This window comes from Bufo bufo, chromosome 2, assembly GCF_905171765.1.
Source record: "Bufo bufo chromosome 2, aBufBuf1.1, whole genome shotgun sequence".
NCBI classification, from domain to species: domain Eukaryota; kingdom Metazoa; phylum Chordata; class Amphibia; order Anura; family Bufonidae; genus Bufo; species Bufo bufo.
Genome location: NC_053390.1, coordinates 51481450 through 51496379, shown reverse-complemented (window position 1 = coordinate 51496379; position 14930 = coordinate 51481450). Strand labels below are relative to the sequence as shown.

Genomic DNA, 14930 nt, shown 5'->3' with positions numbered 1-14930 from the left:
GTGGGGACTGACTAGCTGAGGAGGAATATGGCTTCTCATAGGTCTCTGGACTTGACTCACAGATAGGCTCTCAGGGAATGCTTTCGTCCTGATACTCTGGAGGTTGTCTGCTTTCTTGTCATCCAGCTGACTCTGCAGGGCTCAGTCTGGGTATGTGATCAATGTCTCAGCCGAGACAAGATCCTGGCTCTCTTCCCTATACAGGGGAAGTCCTGACACACACACCCTACCCCTAGCAGGGGGTGGGCTACACTGATCCTAACTTCCTCCTCCACCCAAGGTGCAGGATGTGGGAACAGTCCACACCTCCACAGAGGGGGAGCTAAGCTGGAATGAACCATTCCAGCCTAGATATACTAAACTGTAACTAGTTCCTTACCAATGCATTGCTGCCACCTGCTGGTCAACCTGTACAATTACAAGGAAATTTACAATTAACATGGTTTCAGAAGCACAGTTGTGATGACATAATATAGATTACATCTCATGATAATGTAAAGCGGGGTAGAGGAATGTAGTAACACAACTCTGGGGTATTACATAGAAAAAGTTTGACTAGGACTGAAGCCTACAGGAGGCCTCACATGCTGATTGAGGAGGACCAGAGAACCTGGATGTCTACCGAAGGTACATGGTACTGAAATGGACCTCAGGAACAAGTCTGGTGTTTCTCCAACTGAAGATCTCATGCCTATCACTATTCAGCTGTTGCTCTAATACCCAGTGTCAGCCTGTGCTCCTATACATCTGAGTTGTTTTTTGTACGTTAAGCCACATTAAGTTCGCCAAAAAACAAGCTTAATGTCACTCATTTGCCTTGTGGATAGCCAAAATCCATGAAACTTCCAGGATAGGTGTGGGAAGCTGAGATCTTAGGTTGTGCAAAGTTTCAAGGCAATTGATTGAGGTTTAGGCAAATAGGCACATTATGGCATTAAATGTTTTAGGATGTCCCCAAAATACAGTCATACATTGCCTAAACAGTACCGCCCTGCAGAGACTAAACAGTACAGTCCTGCAGTGCCTAAACATCGCCACCCTGCAGAGACTATACAGTAATGCCCTGCAGTGCCTAAACAGTACGGCCATGCAGTGCCTAAACAGTACTGCCCTGATGTGCATAAACAGTGCCAACCCGCAGTGCCTAAACAGTACTGTCCTGCAGTGCCTAAACATTGCCACCCTGCAGAAACTATACAGTACAGCCCTGCAGTGCCTAAACAGTGCCACCCTGCAGAGACTATACAGTACTGCCCTGTAGTGCCTAAACAGTACTGCCTTGTAGTGCCTAAACAGTACTGCCTTGTAGTGCCTAAACAGTACTGTCCTGCAGTGCCTAAACAGTACTGTCCTGCAGTTCCTAAACAGTACTGCCCTGCAGAGACTATACAGTACTGCCCTGCAGTGCCTGGTTCTGCATATTCCATTAAAATATAATATAATGCCTTGCTAACCTTTAGAGGAGGCAGAAAGCAAAGGAATCAGCAGGTAGTGTCTGGACGTGTTACAGTGGGTGACACTGGGCACCAGTCTGTGCCATCTGCTGGGACCTGGCAGAGTACTAGCTGCTGGAGACAAAACAGACACCGGTAATCTAAAGCCCCAGATACATGAGATCCAGAAAGGTCACCGCATCCAGAAGAATTTCTGTCTTATTATTATGAGCTCTACAGTAAGAAGAGTTCAGTTCCTTCAAGTCACTGCGAAAGATCTCAGATCTTTATTGAGTCATCACTCATAGCGCTCTCATTATGTTCTCATCCCCCCCACCCCTGTCAGGATGTTATATGCTCTTTAACAATGCGAGATGTATCCTTCTAAATCTAGAAATCGTGACTCTCCCAACCGTTTAGTAATGCAAGCAACATTTCTTACTTCTGTGCACGACCAGAGAATTTCCACAAATCATCATTAGACATAATATAGAAAGAGCTTATTAACAGTTATTCCGAAGAACGCCTTTGGGGTGAATCATTACTGTTGATCCAGGGGTCTCTCCACTGGAGATCACTTACAATAGGGTGTTACTTGGTATCTGTTACCCCAACTTAGAGGAGTAACCTGAAGATCCTGGACCCCAATCTAAAATCTGTAAGGGCTCCCTCCTACCATGTAGTGATAATACTGGTAGCCTCTTACCTGGCACCTTTGGGGGCCCTCAATCACTAGTGCCCTGGTATGACCTTTACCTCGCTCCCCAATACCTACACCCCCGAGGATATATGGAATGGAATGTAATCAATATGTAGTTATAATTTACAGCCTCCTTTGCAAGGAGTAGGGTTGCAAGACAGCACTTACAGGGTTTGGTTGGCCGCCTACCAACAGACCTGGGTACCAGTATTGACCTCACTGCCCACTGGGATACTCTCCACAGTGCACCATCCAGAAGTAGGGTTGTCACTTTTGCCAAAAATATACCAACTGAATAAAAGCAAGTTTGGATTACTTGGGGGATTTGATTTTTATTGTTTAGTATCTGTGGGGTCAAGAGTAGTGAAGGGGTTAATGCCAATATCCCTTGTAGTCTTGGGTAGCTAAGAGGGTAATGCCGCATTCTCTGGTGGTCAAGAGTACTGAAAGGGTTAATGCCAATATCCCTTGTGGTCTGGGTAGCTAAGAGGGTAATGTTGCTTTCTCTGGTGGTCAAGAGGTAAAAGGTCAATGGCAACATCCTCGATGGTCTAGAGAGCAATAAAGAGGTTAATGCAAGCATCCCTGGTGGTCTAGTTCAGTGAAGGTGTTGATGTCATCATTCCTGGTGGTCTAGTGTGGTGAAGGGGTTACTTATACCTGTTGTCTAGTGGGCGACTCACCTCCCTATGCTCCAGTTCTCTTTGCGTTCTGGACGGAGCATAGTGCTATGTCTAAAGGTAGGTGTAGGCGAAAATCCAATACCAGCATCGGCCAATGGTATTGGTTACCATTCGGTTACCCGATGGGTGGTAACTCCACCTAAGACGTCTTCCTGTCCTCGAGACATTGACGTTCCTGAGATTAAAGGTTTCTGCAGACTTAGATAGCTGACAACTATTCTTCTCTAACCCCCTACACACATGAATTCTGGGCTCGGCTCGAGCAGGCATGAGTTTGAATGGAGGCATCGCTCTTGACAGCTTAACTCCCTATGGAACAAAGGATTGGGCATGTTGAAATATAACAGCCTAATCCTTCTTTCCTCTGACATCTATTAGTCAGGCTCTGCCAACATCAGTCACTGAGGATCCCTTAACAGTGTATAGCAGCTGTCCCAGCATACAGTGCTTTCCTCGGACACTACCTCCAAAAGTGCCAGCCACAGATGCTGCCAATAGTGCCTGCCACACATATACCTAGAGTGCCGCCAATCTCCATACAACATCCGCCACCGATACTCCCTGAGTGCCATTTAACAATACCCCTATACAATGCAAGTTTCAGATACACCAAGCTTCAAATGCTTTTGATATCAAATTCATCCATTAATCCACGGAGACCAACGGGATCCATTGAGTATCCCAGATTACAGACCTTGACCCAATTTTATTCAAATCTCTGGAACTCATCTATAAGGCAGTCATAGGCATTAGATTCATAGTCACGGGCCTAAAGCTACCACTAGGGGGACCACAATATCTTACTGCTTATTGTTATGCATTGTAATTAAGCTCCCTCTAGTGGTGGCTGCAGGAAACCAGAATTTTATCATTTATGTCTATGCCGGAAATTTGGAGCTCTTTAACAGAAAAAACCTAAAGTGTTGACCATTATAAAAGATCTAAGATATTAGTCACAAAATGTGTCAAAATGTCAAGACTCCCTTTAAAGCTCCCATGGTGGTCCTCCTTGGGGTCATTCAAGTGATATCAGTGGGTATAAAACATTCAGAGATATTTGCTGGCGTCACTTTTTAGTAAGGAGTGGGTTGTGATTCACAGCTGTCCCCGTCTCCTATTACTAAGCGCCTGTGATGGTTTAATGAACGCTGGCTGACAATTAGTCCTAAACCTAATGTTATCTCTCGGCAGCTTTGATCATCAGGTTCTATTAAATTCCTATTTTGCTTTATATAAACAGTTGTCTACAGTCACACCCCCTACACCAAAAGGGACCCTAAAAATTCTGAATGTAAGGAAGGGTGTGTAAGGATGTGAATCTGAAACCATGGAACATTTCAATCTATGCCCTTGTTCCTCCACCAAAGTAGTCCTAACCGCACCCTTTTAAATACATTTACACCCCCTTTGTGATCTAATCGACCTAATCGTGCTGCCTACAGTGACCTCTGCAGGGGAGATATAGTATTATATGATATCTAATCAGATGAATGGTCAGCCATGTAATATTTGGATGGCTGGAGTCCTCCAAGACGTTCTGGCTCATAAGAGATAGAGGAAGGAGAGACACAGATTTTGTCTCCCCTGCCATAGTTTGACCGGTCAGAACTGAGTTGGCCCACTAGAAGATCATTCAGTTGGCCCAGGCTCCTTAGGTCCAGGAGAAGGACACCCCCATTTTGAGGAGCTGACCCTAGAGCCATTCACTTGTCCTTAGGGTCTGATGTGCCTTATAATTGCCCGTTTCTTGACTGGTTTTCTTTAACTTTTTTTGTAACCAGTTTATTTTTCTATGTTTCAGATACAAAGGTTTTAAGGGGAACTGTTCAGTGTCGTTCATCGATCAGTTTAAGGCCTTGCACCAGTGCAACAAGTACTGCGAAATCCTCAGTTTACAATCCTTAAGACCGAATCCTTCAAAGCAGAAGAAACCGAATCCCGTCAAAGAGAAACCCCAGCCCAACCCCACCAGTTCTCGAAAAAGTCGCCAAAGCACAAAGGCAAAGAAGACATAGCGCTGCGTCTCCTGGACGTTGCTGTCCACTGAACTGTCCTGGACCGCGTGACTTTCCATTTCCTGCAGAAGAAGTGGAGAGGACACTTATAAATCACATACAGTAACTGCATGGATGTAGTGCTGTCTGCATACGTGTTATGCACTGATCTATGTCATAGGTAGAATAAGATGGAATTATCAACGTCCGTCCTAAAGGACATCGCTGCATTAGGCTATGATGATTGTATGGGAAGTCGACTGTATGATACTGATGTGTGGCTCTTGTGATTGCCGCGGGGGGCTGAAAATTCCATATTATCTTCATGTTAACATTTATTTTATGGTGTTTATTGTGAAAAACTATAGATAAAAATTGTTAATAGCAATGGTAGAGCTCCCATATCTGTTACTGCAGTGTTAGAGCCCTCGTATACTGTACCTGTTACTGCAGGGATAGAGCTCTCATACCTTATGCTGCAGTGATAGAGCTCCCTCATACCTTGTGCTGCAGTGATAGAGCTCCCTCATACCTTATGCTGCAGTGATAGAGCTCCCTCATACCTTGTGCTGCAGTGATAGAGCTCCCTCATACCATATATTGCAGTGATAAAGCTCCCTCATACCTTGTGCTGCAGGGATAGAGCTCTCATACCTTATGCTGCAGTGATAGAGCTCCCTCATACCTTGTGCTGCAGTGATAGAGCTCCCTCATACCTTATGCTGCAGTGATAGAGCTCCCTCATACCTTGTGCTGCAGTGATAGAGCTCCCTCATACCTTGTGCTGCAGTGATAGAGCTCCCTCATACCTTATGCTGCAGTGATAGAGCTCCCTCATACCTTATGCTGCAGTGATAGAGCTCCCTCATACCTTATGCTGCAGTGATAGAGCTCCCTCATACCTTGTGCTGCAGTGATAGAGCTCCCTCATACCTTATGCTGCAGTGATAGAGCTCCCTCATACCATATATTGCAGTGATAGAGCTCCCTCATATCTTGTGCTGCAGTGATAGAGCTCCCTCATACCTTGTGCTGCAGTGATAGAGCTCCCTCATACCTTGTGCTGCAGTGATAGAGCTCCCTCATACCTTGTTCTGCAGTGATAGAGCTCCCTCATACCTTGTGCTGCAGTGATAGAGCTCCCTCATACCTTATGCTGCAGTGATAGAGCTCCCTCATACCATATATTGCAGTGATAGAGCTCCCTCATACCTTGTGCTGCAGTGATAGAGCTCCCTCATACCTTGTGCTGCAGTGATAGAGCTCCCTCATACCTTGTGCTGCAGTGATAGAGCTCCCTCATACCTTGTGCTGCAGTGATAGAGCTCCCTCATACCTTGTGCTGCAGTGATAGAGCTCCCTCATACCTTGTGCTTCAGTGATAGAGCTCCCTCATACCTTGTGCTGCAGTGATAGAGCTCCCTCATACCTTGTGCTGCAGTGATAGAGCTCCCTCATACCTTGTGCTTCAGTGATAGAGCTCCCTCATACCTGCCGCCCAGTGTAATGCTCTATGTTGTGTTCTTCTGATACATAAGAGGTAATAATGCTTTTCTATACTGTATACTTGTTGCCAATGCTGCGTCCTGCACTGTCTTGTACTGCCGTATCCTTTGTACATTTCTCACGTTGGATGTTATGCACATTACATGCTCATTTCAGGCTCTAGTGCTTCTCATTGACTGACCCTAAACTTGTAGGAATTTCTGTAATATTTAGATGGAAGGACAGTCTCTTGTGACCACTACAGTGTAAAAAACTATAATGAAAGGGTGGGCACACAGACAGGAAGACAAGCCCCCGCAACAAATATTGACCTGGAATATCCCTTTAAGGAGTTAAAGACAATCTATCATGGAGCAAGACTGCCATTAATTGGTGCATTTATTATACAGCATGTCCTAACAACACGAATGGCTAATGAGAGGCCCCACAAGACAGACATACTATATTCTGATCATCACATCCCTCCCGGCCAATCACAAAGCCTTTCTAATAGGTCTGTCTGGTTTAGAATGAGTTAACAGAAGTGGAGCAGCTACAAAGAACATCTCCACCTGTCTCTGGAGGACACAAGATGTCTATGCATTGCATGAATGCTCCATTGTTTTCAATGGGCACCATGTAATACATCATTTCTCCTGCGGTGGCGCTGCAGGAGAACTGAACAGTTAGGAGGTCATTTATTAAGACACTGGTCTTAATACCCCTTTAGCTGGCCGTGGATCCGTCAAAGGTATGAAGAGGCGCCGGCCTCTACATAACTTAGGCGCATCCACCTCCTGTCTAAGGGTACTTTCACACTAGCGTTAAAGTTTTCCGGTATTGAGTTCCGTCCTAGAGGCTCAATACCGGAGAAAAACGCATCAGTTTTGTCCTAATGCATTCTGAATGGAAATCATTCCGTTCAGTATGCCTCAGGTTGTCTTCCGTTCCGTCCCTTTTACGGTATTTGGCCGTAGAAAATACCGCAGCATGCTGCGGTATTTTCTTTGGCCAAAACTCTGGAAGACTTGGCGGAATGCCGGATCTGGCATTCATTTACATTGAAATGTATTAATGCCGGATCCGGTACCAAGTGTTCAGGAAATTGCCGCATTGGCGGTCTACGCATGCGCAGACCTTTAAAAATGTGAATAAAGTAAATACAGGATCCGTTTTTCCGGATGACACTGGAGACACGAATCCGGTATTTCAATGCATTTGTCAGACAGATCCCCATCCAGATCCGGAAACAAATGGTTTCTGTTTGCATACGGATTTCCGGATCCGGCGGGCAGTTCCGTCAATGGAACTGCCTGCTGGATTCTTCTAACGCTAGTTTGAAACTACCCTAAATCTACGGCAGCACCCTAAAACAGGCGTAGAAAATGATAAATGAGACCGGCAGCAGATCGCCCACGACCCCTTTTTTTTAGAACTGGCGGACGTGGCGTGGATGGGGAAGAAGTTGCAGATTGAGCCGCAAATTCCCTTTGCGACCGAAAAATTGGCATCTATCTATTCATAAATGACCCCCTTAGTGTCAGATTCCCACCATCTGATCGCTGGGGGTCCGAGGATCAGGACGAACTGTGATCTGCTTATTTTTGCATGACCTTTGTAATTAAAAAGTTCTATAAACCCACTTTTAATACCATTTTTTTATTTTATTGTTCTGATGTTATTTTCTACTAATTTCCCCAAACTAGAGAACTGCTTTGATCCAGTTACAATGCATGGGAACCAAGTTGTAAAATATGATGTTGCTTGACTCTTCATATAACAGACATAATCACGGCATTTAAAGAAGCCATACGATTATTCAGAGATAAACCCAATGGCGCCACCTGTGGGTGATTTGTGTAATATGAATCACACCGGAGTAGAGGGTAACATTTGTGACACTGTGACAGTTTAGTGAAAGGGAAGTCACTTTATTGCGTTTTCTGCTCATCTGGTGGGTGGAAAAAGCTGATTTCCATCCTTTTAGTGCTCTTTACGGGTTTTCCCGAGCATTTTATATAACATAATTGGAGCCAAGTTGTTCTGTGTAAATGATATTCCTGTCGTATAGGTCACACTGCCGTACACCGGGCTCCAGAAATACACAGGCAGGTTATTTTAAAGGGCAAACAAACGGGCATCGAAAGTCAACAACAGCTGCGTACAGATAAATCACTAGTCGGAGGTTTGTGGACGTGCGGCTCACAGACCATCATGTTAGAATGGAAGGGCGGTGTATTTAAAGAGGACCTCTCACCTCTCCTGACATGTCTGTTTTAGTAACTACTTGCAGTCCCCATGTAATAACCACTCTGGAGCATCTATTCCTATTGTGCTATTCCTCTATTATTCCTGCTTGTAGCTATGAAGGAATTGCTAGCAGTTTACAATAAAGGTCCAGATGGGTGTTACAAGTTAGGGGTGTGTCCCCAACTGGAAACATCCATCTGGACCTTCATTGCAAACTGCTAGCAATTCCTTGATGTCTACAGGTAGGAATAATAGAGAAGTGGCACAACAGAGAGTGATAAGAATAGAGGTTATTACATGGGGAATGCAAGTAGTTACTAAAACAGACATGTCGGGAGAGGGGATCCTCTTTAACTATTAAAGGGCGTTTCCAACACTATTATATTGTTGGCCTGTACTTAGGGTATAATAATTCCTGGCAGTTACATGAAGGGTCTGCGAAAAATCCAACAAGTATTGCGCCCCCTCCAATGGTAGTGGCTGTGCCTGGTAAGGCAGCTCAGTCCCAGTCACTTGAATGGGACTAATCTGCAGGGAGCTGTCAGGCCTTCAGTCAGCTAAGCAACGGATATACATTTTACATAAAGCCCTGATTTCCAGGATTTTTTGTGTTTTTTTTTTTTACTGCTTTGTTTGACATGTTTTCAATTTTTAAACATTTTTCTTTATCGTATGCAGTGAAGGAATTTTTTCAGGCATCTTTGAACTCCCTTAGACATGCCAAAAAAACCTACCATAGCTACTGTAGAGCCTGCTGTGTTTAGTTAGAAAAGCCAAAACTGCTAAAAGAAAAAAAAAGACACCAAAAAGTGCACTGAATTTTTTTTTGTAATTCACTATAAACTTTAAAGTAACATCCAGTCACCAAAAAAAAAAAAAAAGTCAAAAAGCCATAAAAAGACTATGGGGAAAATGTATCGTCACCACCGGTCTTAATCTTTCCCCTACTTGCTTTAGATGTGCCCCAATTATTAAGAGGCACGCATCTCTTAATATTTGTGGTACATCTGCAGAGGTCGGCACCCCAAAGCGGAGATCTACACCAGCGAGGGAGCTCCGCTATACTCTATGCCAGATTCCTGGTGTAGATTATAATAAATGTGAAGGGTCGCCTACTCCGGCCGCTCCCCGCTTGCTACTTTGAAAACCCCCAAAAAGTAAAAAAAAAAATTGCACACTAACAGCACACGCTACAGTTTGTGAATTTTTTACGCCATTTTTTTGCCGCAGAGGGAATGATGAATTCCCCCCCCCCCCCTATGAAAGAAACGGGCCCACGTCTAGACAATTCTCTGTAAGGCGACCGACAGGAGAAAAGCTTTAGCTGTGAGAAGTACTAGGTCATGATGGAGTTTCAAGCACTGGTAGCAAAAAGGAATATGTCCTTTTATTGACAGCAAACAGAGATCTTGAAAATGATGAAGAGTTTAGGTACATAGGATACAATGATGTAATGAGAATTTCTGTTGCCTCCCTTTGCATTGTTTTATTATTTATGCAGTTTTATGTAGTTACTGTATTACCAGGTGTCTGTGTCATCGGCTGCTCCCCCTTTCCTCCGTCTTTTCTTTGTCCCGTCCTTTGTACTTTGTAACAATTTGTTACAGTGTTTGAAAAGTTTACAAATGTTGTGCTTGATTTCAATGGATATCATGTGAAATAAAATAGAATTTTACAAATTATTAAATATCTCTGAAAACATATTTATTAAGAGCTTTTTCATCGGGATTTGTGCCTCTAGAGCAGGCATGCTCAACCTGCGGCCCTCCAGCTGTTGCAAAACTACAACTCCCAGCATGCCTGAGCAGCCTACAGCTATCAGCCTACAGCAGAGCATTGTGGGAGTTGTAGTTTTACAACAGCTGGAGGGCAACAGGTTGAGCATGCCTGCTCTAGAGGATCTGGGGGCCGGTGATGTTCTCAAGTACCTTAAAGGGACTGTCTGAGATTAGCAATAGATGGGCACGGACACGGGACGGTGTGGTCATGGCTTGGATGTGGATCCCTTTTGCTGCTACCAGTAGGCAGCCGGATGAAGGAAAAGCAAGAATGGTTTCAACAGACAAGTCCAGGGGCTAGGCAATAAACAGAGGCCAGGAGCAAGCCAAGGTCAGGAACCCGGTGTAGAGCTACAGGTGTCAGAAAACAAGTCTGGGGACTAGGCAATAAGCAGAGAACAGAAGTCTGAGGTCAGGATCTGGGTTTAGAACTACAGGTACCAGCAAACAAGCCCAATGGTAGGCAATAAGCAGAGTTTAGAATCAGGCTGAGGTCAGGATCTGGATGTAAAACTACAATCCTCAGCAAATAAATCCAGGGGCTAGGCAATAAACAGAGTCCAGGAGCAGGCTGAGATCAGGATCCGGGTGTAGAACTAAAGGTATCAGCAAACAAGTTCAGGGGCTAGGCAATAAGCAGAGTCCAGGAGCAAGCAGAGTACAGGATCTGGGTGTAGAACTACAGGTACCAGCAAACAAGTCCAGGAAATGAGTCCAAGAGCATAGATATATCATACACAGTCAATCAATGTAGAAAGGCTGGAGGAAAAGACCGTTAAGACTTGGCGCTCAGGCACTGAATAACCGGACTAGCTGGATTATATAGCAGACCCATTGACCTAATGATTTGATGTAGCCACTGAAGGCCTAGCTGCTAACAAGAGAGGCCAGCTCTGGAGTTAAAGGGCATCTATCTGTCAGAAGGATCAACCCCATCAAACCAGGCATAATCCCTGGTAGGGCTCAACCAAGCTGATGAAAACCATACTTTTATTCCCCCTGATCCAGTGCGGCATTTAGGAGAAATCAGTGTTTTAAACAACATGCCCTAGCCATTCGGTGCACCTTAGCTCCTCAACTCTCTGGTAATTTATAAAATTATCATCACGTACCTGTTGAGTGACCCACCATTTATCTACAGTGCAAACAACGTGGACGTCATATCGACAACATGTGGCTGCTGAAGCCAATCTTTGGCCTCAAAGGTTCACTGCTGAAGCCAGTGATTGGCTGCAGCGGCCACATGTTGTAACATCAGCACTGTAGACCTGTAAACAAGATGGTTGGTAACTTGGGGATCATCCAAGGGTCTTTTTTTTTTTTTTCTTATGTTTTCCTTATTTTGGAGCTGTGGATGATTTTCTGGGTTGCTTTGTGCTATCCCCTTGGAGTAAAGCTGACCATGACTGTAACGTGTGCAATGGTCAAAACCTAGTGGATGTCTACTGACAAAGTCATTGTTTGTGCTGGATTTTTCGGACCATTCCTTGTCTAAATTCACATGTGTATGATGTACGTACACATTCTTGACTGTTTGCCAAGTTCCAGATTTGTGCGAAAAAGAAGTTTCCTGATTGGTCCATATGGGTTTTATGGCTTTGGGGGATGATTGGGATGATTTATATCCATTATCCAACATATTGGCCACCCTTTCTCAAATCTCTAGGGGGCGCTAGATTTTGTCAGGGTGATCACTCCTGGGAGTTGTCTCCTCTGCGCCAAGTCTTCTCCATTTGGAGAAATGGCCTAGACCAGTGATGGCTAACATCCGGCACTCCAGCTGTGGTGAAACTACGACTCCCAGCATGCTGCATTCATTTCTGTGGAGTTCGGAGAACAGCCAAGCAAGTGCGCATCTTGGGAGTTGTAGTTTTTACCATGTAAAATGCAGCAGTAGTTTTTTATTTATTTTTTTACTTGTGGTATCAAGGTCCTATAGTGTGTAGAGCAAAGTTCAAACATTTGCATTTGGGGAACCTGGGAGAAGATCAGGCGGTCTGTGTACCTTCTGGACCCTCTTGAGAACCTCAAACATTTGCATTTGGGGGACCAATGAAATAGAATTATCAGCCGGTCTCTGTACTTCCTGGTGCCTCCTGATATGGACATCGGATGCTGAAGCCAATCATTGGCCGCAGAATGACCTGCTATGGCCATGGATTGGCCGCAGCGGTAATATGTAGGGTGAGGGACCTGGGAAGCATTAGAACAGGAGTGGTGGAAGATTGGTAAGGTGAGGGATGGGGGAATGTTGCTTCATATACATAACTGGTGAGGGTGAGAACACTGATGCGTAAATTGCAAATTCTATTGCACATGGTTCATATGATATGTCAGTAAATGATAGAAATGTCCTCAGTGATCACTGTATTATGGAGTTCACCATGTGGAGCCGGCGGAAATGAGTTTTTCTTGAGGTCCATTATCGAAATGCTGTTCTTGCAAGCAATATATTTTGGAATAGGAAGGCGGCCTCTAGGATTGTGGACAATGATTCAATTTCCACCTACACTTAATAGACTGAGATATGTGTAATGAGATTGGATGGATTTTTGGAGCTCGGATGAAGATGAGCCTGCAGCCTGGGAAACGTGACAAGCGTCCTGGAGCCAAGTGACATACGCTGCCTGGTCTTGGATTGTAAACCACTTGGAATTAAAAGGATACCAGCCACAAAGAGAATGCGTGATGGAAAGCAATTAGGGGGTAGAAAAACAGGCAGGTGTCACTTAGCGTGACCCATAATGCGGTATTTGTGATTCTGTATACAAATGTTGGTGAACTGCTGGTTTTAAAGTCTATAATATACTGTAGTTTGTGTTTATAGACTTTACCAGTGTTAGGATCTCTGCTTGCTGTCAGTCATTTGGGAATTCTTTTTTTTACATTAAAAGACTAAAACATTTGATACTGATGCAGTCTGTTTGTCTCTCCCCCTCCCCCTGTGAGTTCTCGACTATCTCACTACACTAATGTGTCTGTCTGTGAGATCTCTCCCCCTCCAGATTCTGCTGGGAGTTCTCTACTCTCTCACTACACTGATGCAGCCTGCAGATTCTGAAGATGACATTAGCCCTGGATTAGTGACAGCAGCCAGGAGCAGTGTTGTGGTGGTGTAGAAGAGATTGCAAACATGGCGGATCGCAGCGTGACCCAGTGAGCCACTTGGACCCCGAGCGAAAGACTGAAGAGGAGCGAGCCCATCATGACGAGGCCTGGGCCGCACGCTAGAGAAGCTGAGGTGTTGAGCTGCCACCGTGTACAGACACCGCTGAGCCGGCTGACCCCCGGCTGTTATCGCACCAGCGCTTGATGAGAGAGGTACAGTCAACAAGCCCTACTGTTCCTCCAGCAGAGGAGCAAGACGACCCCTATTCCGCCGCATGGAGAGAGCGGGTATCCCGCTATGGCTCCTATTGGCCTCGCACCCCACCTCCTATACCCCAGGAGATCCTGGCTGAACTGAACCGCACAGTTGATCAAGTCTGGAACCAGGAGGATCCACCACCCAGTGTTCCATCAGAAGATTCCCCAGTGGTCCGGAACTCACTTTTGCAGGGTCAAGGACATGGTAGTGCCCGGAACCATACTGGACAGAGGGGAAGTTCTGGAATCCTCCAGAGGAAGAAGTTCCCTAAGAACAAGACCTATACTCGTAGGCCGGCTGGTCAAAACAATTTAGCCACCTTGTGAGAGACTACTATATTGGGAGCCAGTATTGTTATGTTGGGGAAGGAACTCTCTGCTTAAGTTGCAGTTGTGGCAGTTACCCAAAACCACATGGAAGCCCTATACCCACTGATTCCAAAATGTTCAGGACTACCTGCTGGACTCCTTTACTGAAAAAATTTAGAGTTGCACCTTGTTTTTGTGCCTTGTATTCCCTTTTTACCCCTTCTCAGGTTGTCTGGGACTTTAATTCAAAAAATTTATTTCAACGTTTTAAGACATGTACCCAGAAAGACTTTTTTTCTTCTGTGGCTTATCTTATGCAACGCACATGCTCTTACAAATCAAAGACTTTTGCACTTTAACCCATTGTATTACAAATATCTTATGCCCCAAATCAGGGATGGACTTTGTCTCAGGGCTATGTCATAGACTTTGTTCCCCCAATAAATGATTGACGCCCCTTTTGTCACCGTCAAGCACCGAAGATGCGACGCCCATATCACCCTTGCACCATGAGAGAGAAAAAGAAAATATATATATATGATATTTTTATAATATGTATTGTTATGCTTAACCCTTTGCTTATATGTGGTTATCTAAGTGTCATAATAGTACCTTGCAACAGTGAAAATTTGCATATTTGTGTTTGCGGCGTATATTTTATATCTTGCAGGTGATGGCGTAGAGATCCACAGCGTCCATCAAGACAAACGCTGAGGACGGCTTACCTTAACCCAAGGGGGGATGCAGTGTCCCACTATGTGTTATATGTGGGCACTTTAAACTTTTGAACTGTCATATTTAATGTATTGTGGTATCAAGCTGTAATTCCTATTATCAGGCTGTTAGGAGTGTCATTACATTTATTCGCCCCTAGGTGGTGCTGGTATCACTCATATATATCTGGGGTTTTCTAATAAGGTTAAGTAAAGGTT

At 44.7% G+C, this 14930-nt stretch overlaps 1 protein-coding gene and 1 long non-coding RNA gene across 2 annotated transcripts in view; one reads left to right on the top strand and one right to left on the bottom strand.

The window, feature by feature from the left end:
• Positions 1-5435, top strand: part of ALPK2 (alpha kinase 2) — a 151407-nt gene extending 145972 nt beyond the window's left edge. The window contains exon 11 of the mRNA XM_040421072.1: positions 4618-5435. Within this exon, the coding sequence (XP_040277006.1) occupies positions 4618-4831 (214 nt within the window). The 3' untranslated portion in view covers positions 4832-5435. The remainder of the gene's footprint in view (positions 1-4617) is intronic.
• Positions 4785-14930, bottom strand: part of LOC120992230 — a 53867-nt gene continuing 43721 nt past the window's right edge. Inside the window, exon 3 of the long non-coding RNA XR_005776943.1 lies at positions 4785-4893. This is a non-coding gene — a long non-coding RNA (uncharacterized LOC120992230). The remainder of the gene's footprint in view (positions 4894-14930) is intronic.